General features: G+C 40.5%; 1 protein-coding gene across 5 annotated transcripts in view; it reads left to right on the top strand.

Annotated features, from left to right (window-relative positions):
- LOC146470718 (uncharacterized) overlaps positions 1–12,447 on the top strand; it is a 47,115-nt gene extending 34,668 nt beyond the window's left edge. For all 5 annotated transcript variants that reach the window (XM_085121667.1, XM_085121666.1, XM_085121669.1 and 2 more), the window contains 13 exons: positions 436–555; positions 2,067–2,447; positions 2,895–3,014; positions 3,511–3,663; positions 4,425–4,538; positions 5,381–5,497; positions 6,727–7,116; positions 8,272–8,699; positions 9,559–9,721; positions 10,074–10,320; positions 10,926–11,103; positions 11,991–12,162; positions 12,330–12,447. In XM_085121667.1, the coding sequence (XP_084977793.1) occupies positions 436–555; positions 2,067–2,447; positions 2,895–3,014; positions 3,511–3,663; positions 4,425–4,538; positions 5,381–5,497; positions 6,727–7,116; positions 8,272–8,699; positions 9,559–9,721; positions 10,074–10,320; positions 10,926–11,103; positions 11,991–12,158 (2,579 nt within the window). In that variant the 3' untranslated portion in view covers positions 12,159–12,162; positions 12,330–12,447. The remainder of the gene's footprint in view (positions 1–435; positions 556–2,066; positions 2,448–2,894; positions 3,015–3,510; positions 3,664–4,424; positions 4,539–5,380; positions 5,498–6,726; positions 7,117–8,271; positions 8,700–9,558; positions 9,722–10,073; positions 10,321–10,925; positions 11,104–11,990; positions 12,163–12,329) is intronic.
- The last annotated feature ends 3,094 nt before the right edge of the window (positions 12,448–15,541 follow it).

Below are 15,541 nucleotides of genomic sequence, written 5' to 3'. Positions count from 1 at the left end.
ACTGGCACTCAGGGTTTTATCAGCTGTCAAAGAAATATATTTATGGATGAAATTAAGAAGGTTATAATGTCTTTGGATTCATTTCAAAATAATCACCTTTAACGTATCTTGGTGATGGCCTTAAATAGACCATTTCCGAGTTGCTTTGAACCTCATTATGAAAACGAGGCTACGTGCAACGCTTTTGTTTTGAAAATTAGTTTTCATTTATATGCAAACAAAGCTAATTATCATATGAAAAGTTTTGCACTTAGCCTCGCATTCACTAGTGAGGTTCACAGGAACTGGGAAATGGCCTATTGATTATTATTGCTCCCTTACATCACCTTACAAAAACGTGATTTTAGCTATCGTCAACGAAGCATCCACAGCTTCAGTAAGTCCCCATGGGAATACGAATCCTAATATAGTTCTAAATCGTTTTTGTTTTGGCAGATGTGGACGAATGTCGGTTGAAAAATCCTTGCAAAAATGGTGGCGTTTGCAAAAATACTAGAGGAGGCTACCAATGCGCTTGCGCAGGGAAATGGTTCAGAGGACGAGACTGTGATGAAGGTACTCTCGTCTTTGTAAAATGTCATAACTCTATCTACCAGGGCCCTGTTGTTCAAAGCGTGATTAAGCTAATCCTGGATTAACGTAAACTTTGATTCGAGTTTAATTGCTAATCAATAAAGATTCTTCCAAAAGATATTTGCCCCTCAATTTTCATTTAGACTTTTCTTTACCTTTAGCTCGAAATTGGCCTTTAAACCATTTTAACAAGCAAGATGAAAGCCTCGATTAACTTCTAATCGTAGATCAGCGTTAATCGGCTTTCAAACATCCCGGCCCAGAATGATAAATGATTTTCTCAAACTCATTAATAATTCATCAAGAGAAAACAAAGAAAATCACTACTGTGACTGTGGTTTGGATATGTGTTCCTAGTTACCATAAAATTTTGCCAACTTTAGCTCTGAATAGACCTATTCGGCTAACGCAATGTTGTACCCAATTTAAATCGTTTGGGCATAAAATGTTTTGTTCTAAGTATTTCCATATCATTTAAATGTGAATGCTACATTATAATGCAAATGCAATAAATAAAGAGTCTTAACCCCGGGGGATCTGAATTGGGTACAACATTGGGTTAGCCGAATAGGTCTATTTCTCCAAGAATTATTGATCATTTGAGAACCCAAATCAAACACTCGAATTGTGTTTCATCCCAAACACCTCGAAGTCGTTTAAAAAAACAAGGCTGCGCCTCGTTTTTTCAACCTACTTCTCAGGGTTTGGATATCTGATGAAACACACCTTTTCGTGTTTGATATATTACTTAAAAATTATATTCTAAACTCATTAATAATTTATGAAGGGAAAAAAATAAGGAAATCACGGTGGGAAGGACGTTTGGAGATGCCGGTGATATTAATAATCATAACATTTGGTGAACATTTCCTTCGAACTTCTCCAAGGACTATTGGTTTGGGAAGCGTAGTTGCAAACACTCTAAAGAGTGTTTGATCCAATTTCCAAAAACCTCGAGGTTGGTTGAAAAACGAGACTCGGCTGTGTCTCGTTTTTTGAACCCACTTCTCAGTATTTGAAATTGGATGAAGCACTTTTTCTCGTGTTTAATATACTACTTCTATATTGCACAAATATATTTGAATATTTGAACGTTGTTGGGATGTGAATCCAGGAAATTCAGAGACTGGGGCCTGGGGACTGTAGTGTCATTGGCGGAACAACTGTGGAGGATTCAGGGCATGGTCCTTCAAGGAAATTGAAAAAGTTTAGATTCTCTGATATGCATTTTCTGCATTGAAAATTGATCAAATTATTATAAAGAAAATATAGATGAAACTATTCAATTATCAAGTCACTTTGTAACACGAAAATAGGCGTCTTGACAAAATGTATCTGCCATCTCTTGCGTGTTGGTGAAAATTTATGAGTCCGTATATTTTGTGGCCTTCTCGTCATGCCGTAAGCAAGATGAAACGCTGCATATGGAGAAGATTAATTAAATTTGCAGTGATTTCTTCGCTAATTTTCCTTTCGTTGTGATTTTCCAACAGGTCCAACCGAATGCTCAAGCTACGTAACACTAAATACCGCAGATCGCGCCTCGACACGAAGAGGGAACGTGCTCAAGTGTGATCGCAACGACCTTGCCTCCCCTGACAAGTGGTACCGTTTCTCGGGAGCTGCAGGCACCATGATGCCCACTTCACCAGTACAGACACAACACTGTGGAACGCACGCACCCGGCTGGATGAATGGTCAACACCCAAGCAAGGACGATGGAAGTGTCACGCGAAAGGTCTGCTTCCACTGGAGCAACAATGTTTGTCTTTGGAGCTCAACGATTAGTGTCCGAAACTGTGGGGCATTCTACGTGTACAAATTGCCAAGACCTCAGAACTGTTATCTCCGTTACTGTGGAAACAAAGGACATAGTAAGTCTTATTTCATATGAGATTCCTCCCCCTTGAGTAATTCTTCATCATGTAATCACAGTGCAGTAATGAGAGCACTCAAATTCCACCAATGTGGCTCGGGTTCGATTCGCGGACTCGGCGCCATATTTGTGTTGAGTTTGTTGTTGGTTCTTGTCCTTGCCCAAGAGGTTTTTCTCCGGGTACTCCGGTTTTCCCCTTCTCCTCACAAACCAACATTTCCAAATTCCAATTCGACCTGGACATTGTCCCAAATTAGTGCTCTGCGCTAAATACATCGACAATAAAATTTATAAATATGTTTATTTGTGAATACAACTGACATTCTAGCTAGAAATCAGACTTTCTTCCGGCTGTTATTAATGATGAGAGAAGCCATGTGATTATAATTACGAGATTGAGACAAACTCATTTGTTGCATCGACGCACTGAAAATGTCTTCAACAGACCCATGCTTGGCGAGCAATCCTTGTAAGAATGGTGGTACCTGCGAAGCAGATGCTAGTGCCATTAACGGCTATAAATGTAAATGCCATCGAAGCTACAAGGGAACCCACTGCGAGCAAGGTAACAAACATCATGCATCAGTCATTTCTAGTAGTGCCCATTCCATGTTTCCTTAATGGTAACAGACCAAAGACTCACTGAAAATCTTTGCAAGATATCTTTACTGAATTGCTGTAAAGGCTCTGAAACCCAATCCCTCCGGGAGAGGGGAGGAGGGGGGCTACTCCTTGGAATTGTTATATAGGGGAGTACTTCCCTACCAATCTCATGTTGAAAATAAATTGTTATTTACACATAGATTACACGTGTCGGCGTTGGAAAGATCTTCAGCTGTCAATCGTGTCGCTATCAATCAATCAATCAAGCGCAATAAACCAATCAATCAATTAATCAGTCTGTCAGTCATCAACGTGATCAAGTGTTCTTGTAGTTGGTTGCAACTCGCAAAAGACAGGGCAATCGATGTCATGATGGCCCTCTCTTGATTCTTTCAGTTTCTGCATTTGCGAGCCCAAGTCATGACTGGTTACTAACCCACAAATGCTTTTTCTTACAGTGAATTGTCTCAAGAGAACTGATAAAGCTGGCCGCTGTTGTATTTTCCCATTCGTTTACAAAGGGAAGACCTATCATTCATGTACTACTTACAAACACAACAGACCATGGTGTTCTTTGGACCGCATTTATGATGGAAAGTGGGCTAACTGCGGTAAGAAGAGGACTCAGTGATTAGACATTTTGAAAAACATTAGCCTTGACGAGAACGGATGTTTTATGAGTCAAATGAGTCAATGAGTCAACAGGTCGGATCAGCGGTTTTTTTCATTTAAAAAAAAAACAAACGGATAATGAATACCAAGTCATTTTTCTTCCTGATAATGTGAAATCTCGGTCAATGCAGGACAAAAGTAGATAAAACTAGTAAGACTGGATACGACAAAGCAGTGGCGTGGGGGACAAGTGGTAAGGGTGAAAAAGAGTGATTTACGGTTAGGGTTTCCCCTTTCCAATTTACACCAGCGTGACAAACTAGTCAGTAACTTACCGATACATATGTAAAAGAACTTTTCCATGGCACTCGCGACTTCAAACCCGGCCAAATCATCAATACACCAAATGTCAAAGAACGACTGAGTCTTTGAGCACTGGGAAACTCCACACTGAGGTTTAACTCAATTTACTTTAAGCGCTGTGTTCAAAGGGAATTAGAGACTTTCTTCCGTAGCAGTCACAACATTTATAATTTGGCCACCATATTTTTCGCTTCTGATTGGAGGCTACGCGGCAGGGCCTGGGAACTGCAAACAAACAGCTCGGGTCGAGATTTAAAAGGAAACTTGTGCAGGCAGCAATAAAACAACTAGCCAAATAAGTAAACTTAACGCATAACCCTAGAAATCTCAAATCTCCGTAGTTTATGTTCATGTACTTCTGTGAGTTATGCCCCTTCTAATCACTCTCTTTTTTTAGTGGATGGTTGTACTAAAAAGCCTTGCAAGAACAGTGGAACATGCGCAGTTACTGGACTGGACAGTTACAAGTGCACATGCCCTGAAGGATTTACCGGTGTCAATTGTGAAAAAGGTAGAAAAATTATGATTTTAACCTGATTATCAATTAACTACAGCCAGCATTTATGTGACTGCTGTAATGACAAATGGTGATGATACATTTTCGGCGAGCTCTGAAATGTCTCCTGTATTAAGTTTCCTTCGCCTTGCTGGTCTCTGTGTAAAATTCTGTCTTTTGACAACAATTTTGATTGCGCCGACAAAATATTCTGATTCTAGTATATATTATATTCTGTTTTGAGGGTCTTTACTCCAGTAACGTAAATTAACCACCACGATAACGCCAATCAAAACGGACTTAAAATAATACACTCGCGTTCTTTTTTCGCTTCGCGATTATTCCAACTCGCTCAATGAGCATAATGTCGCTGGACCGGCCAGGAGCGCGGTACTTTGGGGTTAAGACTATCACTCATCGCTAAAATTGCCAAGGCTAGCTGTCATCCCTAAAATCAAAGATAGACTGATCAATAAAACGCAATTATTGTTTAGATGTATAATTGTCCCTTATACCTTACCCCCTGACAGAGCATTAGCAGCTGATTTCATATACGTATGAGTTCACGTTCTCTGCAAAATCCAAAATTTAATCATTTCTGGTTGATGTATTGTAGCGAACAACGACGCTAGATGCATTGTCCTCCAATGACAGTTGATGTTAAGAAACAACCGTATCGGTCAACGATTAAAAGCTGTTTGTTCGCCGACAGTTAGCACTATTAAGACCCTTGGCCTTGCCCCTGGGATGGGAATTTGAACTCAAATTGAAATGGACGGGGCAGCAGTGTCGAAGTAAAGTACATATTCGATCTGTATATAGAATAACCTTTTTCAATGGATTGATTTTCCTTTCAGACGTGGATGAATGTGCAAGTGTGAGACCCTGCAAAAATGCTGGCCAATGCCGTAACACTAGAGGAGGATACACCTGCGCATGCGCTCGAGGTTTTGTCGGCAAAAACTGTGAACAAAGTAAGTACACATACGCCTTAGGTTGCGTTCACACTTGATGCCTAAGCACTATGATTGGGCAGGGTAAAGCATGCGCATAGCGGGCACCAAGGTGAACATGGCTTTTTGGAAATATTTATTCCGAAATGGAGCACGGTGCTTGCGCACCGGGTAGACAGCCTCGACCTTATACTCGGGCACTCGATGGGGCACGGTGTTTGCGCACAAGGACTAGACGGCCTTGACCATACAGCTGTTTCGACAAGGGTTGTCCAAACAAAGCGTAAAAGCGTGCGCGACAATGCCGAAAGGTAGTCTGGGAAATACCTAATAAATTTCAATAAAAGCTCAGAATCCATATCTCAAGTCTTCGCTGTACGGTCAAGGCAATATGGATTCTGAGCTTTCATCGAAATTTATTGGGTATTTCCCAGACTGCCAATCAGTATTGTCGCGTACGCTTTGTTTGGACAACCTTTGTCGAAACATCTGTATATATACGCACCCGATGTGGCACGGTCGCCAGCCGGTCTGTGCACAGTTTTCATGAGTACCCAGGCATTTAACTTATAGATCTATACCGTAATTTGTTATTTTATCTACAAATTGCAAAGTTCCTAAAGAAGGTCAGGACACCGAATGTGAGCAATCTACAATTCCGCGCCATTGCTCTGTTACTCAGACAAACATAGCCTAGGATCCTTAAGAACAGGCAACAAGCTCTCCTAACGGTAGCAACCGCTCTCTGAATGGCTCTCCGAATCCTCAATCCCTTCCTTCTCAATGCCAGTCAAACGAGAAAGAAAGTAAGAACCACACGAAGAACGCTGAAAAAGGAACAGCAGATGAAGTCAACTCCTTTTCCCACTTCAAAAGCATTTAACAATGCAAATGTATCCCCACTCCGTCCCTTCCGCCACTCCCCCATCCAACGTTGTTTGGCTGCAAAGGCAGTCTCTCAGGTAAGCAAGTTAGGGAAGGGAAATATCTAAGAAGGAGCAGGGTGAAATTCAGGGTGATGGGCCGTATACGAAGCCTAGAATTGCGTACGTCATAAGAAACAAAACAGAATGAAAATGCCGGGAACAGCAAAGCCGCAAATTTGATGAAAGAACAACAAAATAGACTTAGTATACGGAGAATCGCCCTACGTTTATCCAAGGTTGGACGCTTTTGTCGTGCATTGAAGGAGTTTGTAAAGAATAAGATGAAGAGAGTGTTTCAACAATGATTGCATCCATATTTTGCAGTTTACGTTGCACCCGAATGTAAACCTTCTGCTTACGTGGTAAACAGTGACAAGACGCGCTCAAAGGATTACAATGGAGGAAATCTGTACTGCGATCAGAGGAACCTGCCGACAGTTGGCAAATGGCACCGTTTCATGGGCGCTGCAGGAACTGCAATGCCCACGTCCTGTGTGCCGAAAGATCGCTGTGGTACGCATGCTCCTGGCTGGCTCCAGGGAGGTCACCCCACAGAGGAACAGGGTGTGGTGACAAGAAAGGTCTGTTTCCATTGGAACAGCAACTGCTGCCAATGGAGTACGAATATCAAGGTCAGAAACTGCGGAGACTTTTACGTCTACCAGTTGCCGAAGACTCCGGTGTGCAGTCTCCGTTACTGCGCAGAGAAAAAAGGTAAATTGTAATTTGCAAGGTGTTCATCTTGTCAAGAATTTCATCTGTATTCCTTTGCGGCTCTCTGGTAACAACAACAACAATTTTTTTGTACCAAAAAAGAAAGAAATTGCAATTAATGAAGTTTGATTTGAACATGAAGGTTGGTGGCAGGGAACCCGAATTAACTATAGCGAGCTAAACTAGTCGGGTGCCCCTTAAAAGTTTGCATTTGATTTGTTTGGTCAGGTAAAAAGTATAATAAAAAATAAATAAATAATAAATTAATTAATTTAATTAAAAAGTGTGACAAGTACATACAAGTGTCTATGAATGTAAAGTAAGGCTAATGAATTCCACTAAACATTTCTTTGTTTAAACGGGTGATTACTTAGCCTGAGACTTAATTGAGTCGTTGATATCCGACTAAAAGCCATTTTCCTTAAAATTTGCATTAATTTTATGATTAATAATTGTAATAGGACTGAGTGAAGTCCAATTTGGTCTGTCATCATACGATTAATTTCAAAAATTGGACGACCACTCAGCGGGAGTCAGATTTGTTTTAACACGAGTATGGTTACAGAAAGAATTGGACGACACGAAGTCCTGTTACCAATTAATCATAACTCTAAAAAACTGGAGAAGAAAAGCCAGCAGTTTAACTTTTTGGTAAATAAATAGAGGACAACAGTTAGGTTTCGAGATCTATTTAATTACAGCGCGCAAACGACGCGTACTGTCCAATTAGACCAGGCTTAACGCGTAAACTGTCCAATTACACCAGGCATGACGCGTACACTGTCAAAATTACATCAGTCATGACGCGTGAACTGTCCAATTACACCAGGCATGACGCGTACACTGTCAAAATTACATCAGTCATGACGCGTAAACTGTCCAATTACACCAGGCATGACGCGTACACTGTCAAAATTACATCAGTCATGTCGCGTGGACTGTCCAATTACACCAGGTATGACGCGTACACTGTCAAAATTACATCATTCATGACGCGTGAACTGTCCAATTACACCAGGCATAACGCGTACTCTGTCCTATTGATGCTCAAATCATGGCTGCTGATAGCCAATCAGATTCGAGAATTTTGTTATAGTTATGATAAATGAGTCAATAGCCAACTGGTTATATTGTTAATGTTTGTTCTGTATAAAGAACCTGCAATGCCTTCATCCTGCAAACGACCCATGGATGTTGGTGTTATCATGGACCGGTCCGGCTCAGTTGGAGCAGCTAACTTTGAGAAGGCCAAAGCCTTCGTCATCTCACTTGTGCACAAGTTACAGATCTCTTCACATGGTACTCGCATTGGGATCATCCCGTACCACTCAAACGCCCAAGTGTCGGTCAGATTTGCCGATGTCCAACACCAGTCTGCAGATGCTATGACAAGGCTAATAAGAGGCATTCCATACACTTCTGGCAATACACGCACTGACGTAGCTATTGAACTGGCCAATAGTCAGCTGTTTTCTAGCGTAGGCGGACTTCGCAGCGACAAACCAAACGTGCTGATAGTGATGACGGATGGCAAGACGAACGCTGGAAGCAAACCGTATAAAACAGTACTCGCTCCTCTAAAGGTGAGGCATCCGCGCGTTCACTTTAAATGTAATTTGATTTACCCACGGAGGACCAAAGCTCGTTCAGACGTGTGTGTGCTTTCGATTTGGAATTTGGAAGTGTTGGTTTTTGTATTTTACATTTTTCGTTTGCTACACCTTAGCCTTTGAGATTTCGCGGTTGTGAAATCCATTGCTTTAGCCTTGGTTTTTTCTGCACCCGTGTTCAATCGTTTTAAGGGGGCTGTGTCACGCAATATTAGACATTGTCATCAGATGCAAGCTGGTCATGAAACGGAGTAAAACCTCCCAATAACCAAAACGCAAAAGAAATACAAAAGAAGCCATTAAGGAGTATGGACGGGCAAAAGAGGACAAGATTGCATTTAGGTAGTCGGCTCAGCATTAATCTGGATATGCCGGCATGGTTAACCAATATGGCTTAGGTGTTTTTAATACTAAGGTAACGAACAAAATTGCTAAAGTAACGCTCTGTGGATTATTATCTCACCCTGTAGAGAGAAACAGTATTCCTTGGTATTCGTCCCAGGCAAAGCTTTAGTACGACCCTTTATCCCACTTCAAACCAAATTGTGCCGGATTTTTTTTAATACCAAATTGGATAGCTGTCCCTTAACTGAAACATTGTCTATGTTTTGCCGAAGTGGGAAAAAAGTCAAGCTCTTTATAGTGGCACGCACATACCTCGTGGAGCTAAATGTAGTATAAAGGGGGTGTAACAGAGTTGAGGCTCCCCAGTATTTGAAACCTCTCTTCTACAGTTTATTTATCCATCCCCCTTCACCAAATGCAAGTGTGGTCGCACTTATTTCATTTCGAAAACACCGAAAGGTAATGACCGCTTCCATTGACTTCACAGAGCAAAAATGTGAGGATGATAGCGGTTGGTGTGGGATCTGGAATTAATGATGACGAACTAGAGGAGATCGCCGATGGAAAACGAGAAAATGTAGTACACGTGGACAAGTTTGACGAACTTGTCAACAATGAGAACAACGTACTGTTTGCATCTTGTAACCCAGGTGAGAACGACTACATTGAATTCAGGAAGATTCGACAAACTTTGTCGTAATGTTTGCGGTGAACGTTTTTGGTTGCCGTTTCAATAATAAGTTGTGCCTTGTACTGTCAAATAGCGTCGGCTGTACCACTTGAAAAACTATTGAGACACTCTTGCTCCCTTTCCCTGATTGCAGTATTCAAACGCGACATTAATTATAGAAGTAAAGAGAAAAGATGGCTTGCACTGAGTGGCCAAAGTGCAAATTTGTTCTTGATCAAAGTGAACGCAAGACACTCCGAGGGCACGCAAGTCATGTTAGACTGGTCTCTCAAATTTGACATATTAATTGCGTTCAATGATTCGACCCACAGACTCTCCTGCCCCGCCATGTCAGCACGCAATGGATGTTGGTATCATCATGGATCGTTCGGGATCTGTAGGCTCCGCAAACTTTGAGAAGTCCAAGAAATTTCTCCGCACCCTGGTCCACAGGTTCCAAATCTCTTCCCACGGGACCCGTGTTGGAATCATTGCCTACCAGTCTAGTTCACACCTGGCGGTCAAATTTGCCGATGTCAACTCGCAGAATCCATCTGCCATGACTAATATTATCAACAGGTATCCATGATCAACATTTTGTCATCCATGAAAATCCTAGTTGCCATCATTTCGCATAATTTATTTAGTAGTATTTACTCTTAATATTGATTTCGGTTTGCAGTATGCAGTAGTATAATAAATATAACCCACCTGCGAGCTCTCAATGTACAAAGCACATCATGTGGCTGTTCATTTTTAGCCATTCTTCTGGCTTGGTGATATACAAACCGTCTGAGGTGATCTATTTTCAAAATAGCTTACTGACCGCGAATCAATCACAATGCCAGTAAGCTTATCCCAGTGATGACACTATTTTCCTTTAAAAATCACTGCAGTGAAATTATGATTAGTCTTTCGTTATTATTAGTAAATAAATTTGTGTTTCAATTTTATTGCGATAACTACCACCAGAAATAGCGGTGTTTTGGTATTGATTGTTCGATGTTGCTTCGAGAAAAGCTTCTGTTTTTAAGACATAAAAAAGCAGAATTTGGCGAAACCGGTGGGTGAATTTCCTTGTCTTGAAAAAACAGAACTGAGTCAAAGAAACGCACTTTTCCATCCGGGCTTCACAGTTACAGCATTGAGAATTAAAAGGCGCACTGTTTTATTAAACTCACCAGGATCGCTTACACTGGTGGAGGGACACGAACAGACATCGCCCTTCAGATGGCCAACTCTGGACTCTTTACTGCCGCGGGAGGAGATCGTGGAGATAAACCAAACGTCCTAGTGGTGATCACAGATGGAAAGACGAACAGCCGTAGCAAAGCTTACAGCTCTGTCCTAGCACCACTTATCGTAAGTCGGTTTTCATTCCCGAGTATTATCGCCTGGTTGTTGAAGTCGCTGTATAGTTTTCCCATGATTAGTGTAGGAAATAGCCCGACCTCGAGTACAATTTATACGACGGATTATAGCAGAAGGTCGTTCGATGTTCTATTGATAGTGTATTCAAGAAAATTACGAATTGCCGAGTGCATAGGCTGAGTTTTCTTCAAGGTTACGCCAAACATTGAGCCAGGTTTGTGTGTGTGTGTGTGTCGAATGTCGACTATTTTTGTTTTGTTGACGTTCAAATCTGTTGCGTTTGGCTGTGCTCACGCGCCATTGTCAAGGAAAGAATAGCTACTCCTTCGGAGTACAATTTGGGATTAATCGTACTGCTCTTGACCAAACAGAATTGAGGAATTTTGTTGAGTATACAATAAGCAATGAAACGATCGGTCCTATTAAAAACCCCAGGGTAAATTAAATTTCACCCTTGGAGTTCAGTGTCAGGTCTGTTCACTCCAGAAAGCGGACGATATTTTCTTTTGTTTGTGGTTTGCAAAATTTTAAGTCATTGGTTTTCATTTTCGGTTTTACGCTTGGGCACTATCATGCGTGTGAGAACTGTTTTCAGTTGAGCCGTCGAAAATAAGCTTTATAATTGGTTGGCAAAACTTGCGCCACTTTCTCAACCAATGGGAAACAAAACTAAACTGGTCGTACGCGTTTTCCCGCGTTTGGCGCCTGTTACATGTATTTGCTTCGAGTTCTGATTGGGTCATAGCGATGTTTACCTCTTTTGTGATTGGCCAGAGTAAGAACTTTGATTTTAGTTTTACGACACTCAACCGAAAACAGCTCTAATACATTCAAAACAAATCGTTAACCTGGTGTTCCTATATTTTGATATATTTTAGAGCAAAAAGGTGAAACTTATTGCAGTTGGTGTGGGCTCCGGAATCGATTACAGTGAACTACGGGAGATTGCCAATAACAAAGCAGCGAATGTCATCCACGTTGACAAGTTTGAGGACCTCTTTGTGAGACTGAACAATGTGCTTCAAGCTTCATGTGAACGTGAATAAGCATGTGAGTTGCGCTTTCAAATACTACTTTCTTCTTATACAGTGTTTTTATTGTATTAACTAGCCGTGCAAAACAACCACAGTTCAAACCTCTCCTGTATCCTCGGAGACTGCCTCTCCAGTAAGTTGAAAGTTTCTCATCACTAATTTGTTTTATTTTTTCACAAATAGATGACCACGACCACAAGTAGGAATTTGCTTAAAAGGCAACCGCCCATACAGAAAGCAAGAGTTATTTAGATGAGTAAATTTAAACCCACAAAGTTTCAATAAAGCTACATCTGAGGGATATAGATGTTTGACATTGATTTTCTGTCTTTTTGACTCTCATAAGAGGTTCCGTTTACCACCTCACCTATTTTCGGTAACCCCCTTTTTATGTTTAACTTTTTTAAATAGCTCTTCCTTGTGTCTCAAATGCAATTTTCGTGGCCGCCATTGTTCAAAGCGTGGATAACTTTATCCAGCAGCAGATAAGTCGCTATCCTGCGGATGAAAGTTGTATTAATTGTAATACCTTTTCAATCAATAAAGAATTGACAAATTGTCAAATATTTGTGAAATGTTCGTGGCTAGTCTGGCGCGGCGTTTCGTCTCGGCCAAGAGACTGTTCAGAGACCTTCAGAATTTATAGGCAAACTCGTTGAGCATCACGCCCAAAGTCCCGTTCGCAAATTCAAGACGTTAGCAGTCTGGCCCTCTATCCCAGAAGGATTTCTTTATTGTATAAATTCTCAACTGGTGTACGTGCGGTTGGGAATCCTTCTGTGATAGAGGGCCAGACGGCTAACATCTTGAATTTGCGAACGGGACTTTGAATGTGATGCTCAACGAGTTTGCCTATAAATTCTGAAGGTCTTTGAAGAGTCTCTTGGTCGAGACGAAACACCGCGTCAGACTAGCCACGAACATTTCACAAAATATTTGACCTTTTTATCCGCTGGATAAATTTGAATCCAACGCACGCAGATCCCATGTTTGTCATTTAACTAATCCTCAAAATATGGATATAATAAACTTCAACTGATAAACTTAAGGCAACTCAATAATACAATAGTTCCCCACTCACCTGCCCATCTAAAAAGCATTAGCTAGCTCAAGAGGTACACCCATGACAAGCGGTACTTGTCTGTATTCGGGTGCTTCCACCAGACATCAAAACAAGAACATTAAGAAAATTATATATAAAAAAGCACTGTTTCTTTATCAAATAAATCAAAGGAACGCATTACGAATAGTTTGCTGAGAGTTTGACAGTAGGTTGTCAATCATACTTCAGCGAACATAAAAGCGGAAAACGGAATGTACCAATTTTAAGTTTTATCCTGTCCTTCGAATTAATTTCTTCAAAGTAGCGTGTACCATTTTCGGAGTGAGTATTTTTCAATATTTGCAGCACCATCCCTTCAAAATGACGCATTCGACTTACAGGCTGGCAGCTGGTCTGGCCGGACAGTTCTGACCAGAGGAAAGCGCCCTAACTGTTCTAAAGCTGGTCCTTCAAGTTAGACGCTATTTATGTTCTAACAGTCTTTATCAATTATTCAAAGAGCGCGCTTAGGCGACAATCTATAATCATCTCATATCCTACAAGCGCGAGTAGAAATATTGCTAGATCTTGCTAATTTCGCTTTGTAAGAACAAACAGAAGCTAAGACAATTTAATGGTTGCTATTTCTTGGCAGGGTATAAATGTCTCATATACCATGGTCGCTAAGCCAATCAAATCCCAGGAATTGCATTACACAATGAGCCAGTTTTTAATAACATTTGATACTCTTATACAACAGAAATTATAACTAAAGCGTCTAGTTGTATTCATTTGTCGGCTAAATTCCGGCTGTATTTTGTTGTTATAACCTGGTGCAGACACTCGAAAGAGCTTGACACAACGATAAAACAATAGCTATTTTCAAAGCTAATTTCCAAATACCCTTTCAAACTCTTCGGAAAATTCCCTAGGCAAAGCAACCCATCAAAATTTGGCAATACTTCAACATTTTTCGTATATTTGTACCAGCCGATTCAGATACCTAATTTTTGTCATCTAACCGGCCTTGATCTGACAATACACATGTAGTAAAAAAAAAGGATATATTACTATTATTTTCCCTTGGCCTGTACTCAATGTAAGGCGCTAGTGGGGTCGAACAGCCCTCCACGGCTATACCCATCTTTCAAGAAAGTTTTGTAAGTTTTAATTTCCGTTTTCCTAATTCGGCCATGTCAGATTTAGGTTCACAAGCAAATAAATGTTTGTGTAAGCTGACAGAGCTTTTGCCGAACAATTGCCACAATAATATTCAGTATCGAAGAGAACTGTTTTCGCCAATTTATAACCTGTTATATTACTTTTCCAGCTGTTCACGATGATACTTAAGTCCCCCTGAAAACGAAACGGTTTAAAAGATAATACATCATTCCTTCTTGCAAATTTATATAAATTCCCTTTTCGCCTTAGAAAACTCTATTTTTTTAAATATCTCTAAAGCTAACTTGAGTGGTGGTTATGCCCTTCTCAAAATATATTCCAGACAGCGAATTAAGAATCTCTTAGGTTGTGTTTCGTTTATTTCATAGCTAAAAAGCACATCATGGCTCGATACGGTTTATATCTTTCAAGTTTTTCATGAAAAAGGTGAAACACAGCTGTGTTTGCTCATAATAACATGGCAAACCAACAATCGTCTGCTGGAAAAATCAAATATTATAGAATGAGTTATTGCGTTTTGACGGTGTTTGAAATAATTGGCCACCGCGCTTCTAATAAATCCGCAAGATCGGCTTTGCTCTTTCGAGCTCTTCTTCGAGCTCATGCAGGTAAATTTTTACATTTCCTTTTAGAGAATGCGTTAAGACATTTAAAAGCCTTGGCAAGTCAAGTTTCCTGTCAGACGGAGTAAGAATTCCCCCCGTAGAGATCACAAATTAAGATTTCAACCCTTTATAGCTTAGCAGGAATCATAATTCTTTCTGCACAGTTATAAAAAATGCTCATCAATAATGTAAGAAGGTATCGCAAAGTTACTCAAATTCAAGTCTTACTATTCAGAATTTTTATTTTCCTTTAGGAGAAATAAAGTAACAAAAAACGGAAAAATAAACAAAAAGATTAACAGTCATGGACCCAAAGTCAAAACAGAACAATCTTGCCCAGCATAAAGAACACGGAAAAAAGAAATCTTCGCTTGACATTAGCAAGCTTTCAATAGCTTTGTCACTCTGTTAAAACTCACATTAGCGCAAAAGTTAGTCCACCTTGTGAAACGACCTATTTTGATCGAATGTGGAGCAATTTTAGTCGCACACGGATATTGTAGTTGTTATTAAAAACCTTGTACACGTTGTAATGAAAGGCACCAGAGGGAAGCAATTATCACCAT

This window comes from Pavona decussata, unplaced genomic scaffold, assembly GCF_977016875.1.
Source record: "Pavona decussata unplaced genomic scaffold, jaPavDecu1.1 SCAFFOLD_112, whole genome shotgun sequence".
In the NCBI taxonomy this organism is placed as follows: domain Eukaryota; kingdom Metazoa; phylum Cnidaria; class Anthozoa; order Scleractinia; family Agariciidae; genus Pavona; species Pavona decussata.
This window is presented reverse-complemented; position numbering and strand designations above follow the sequence as displayed.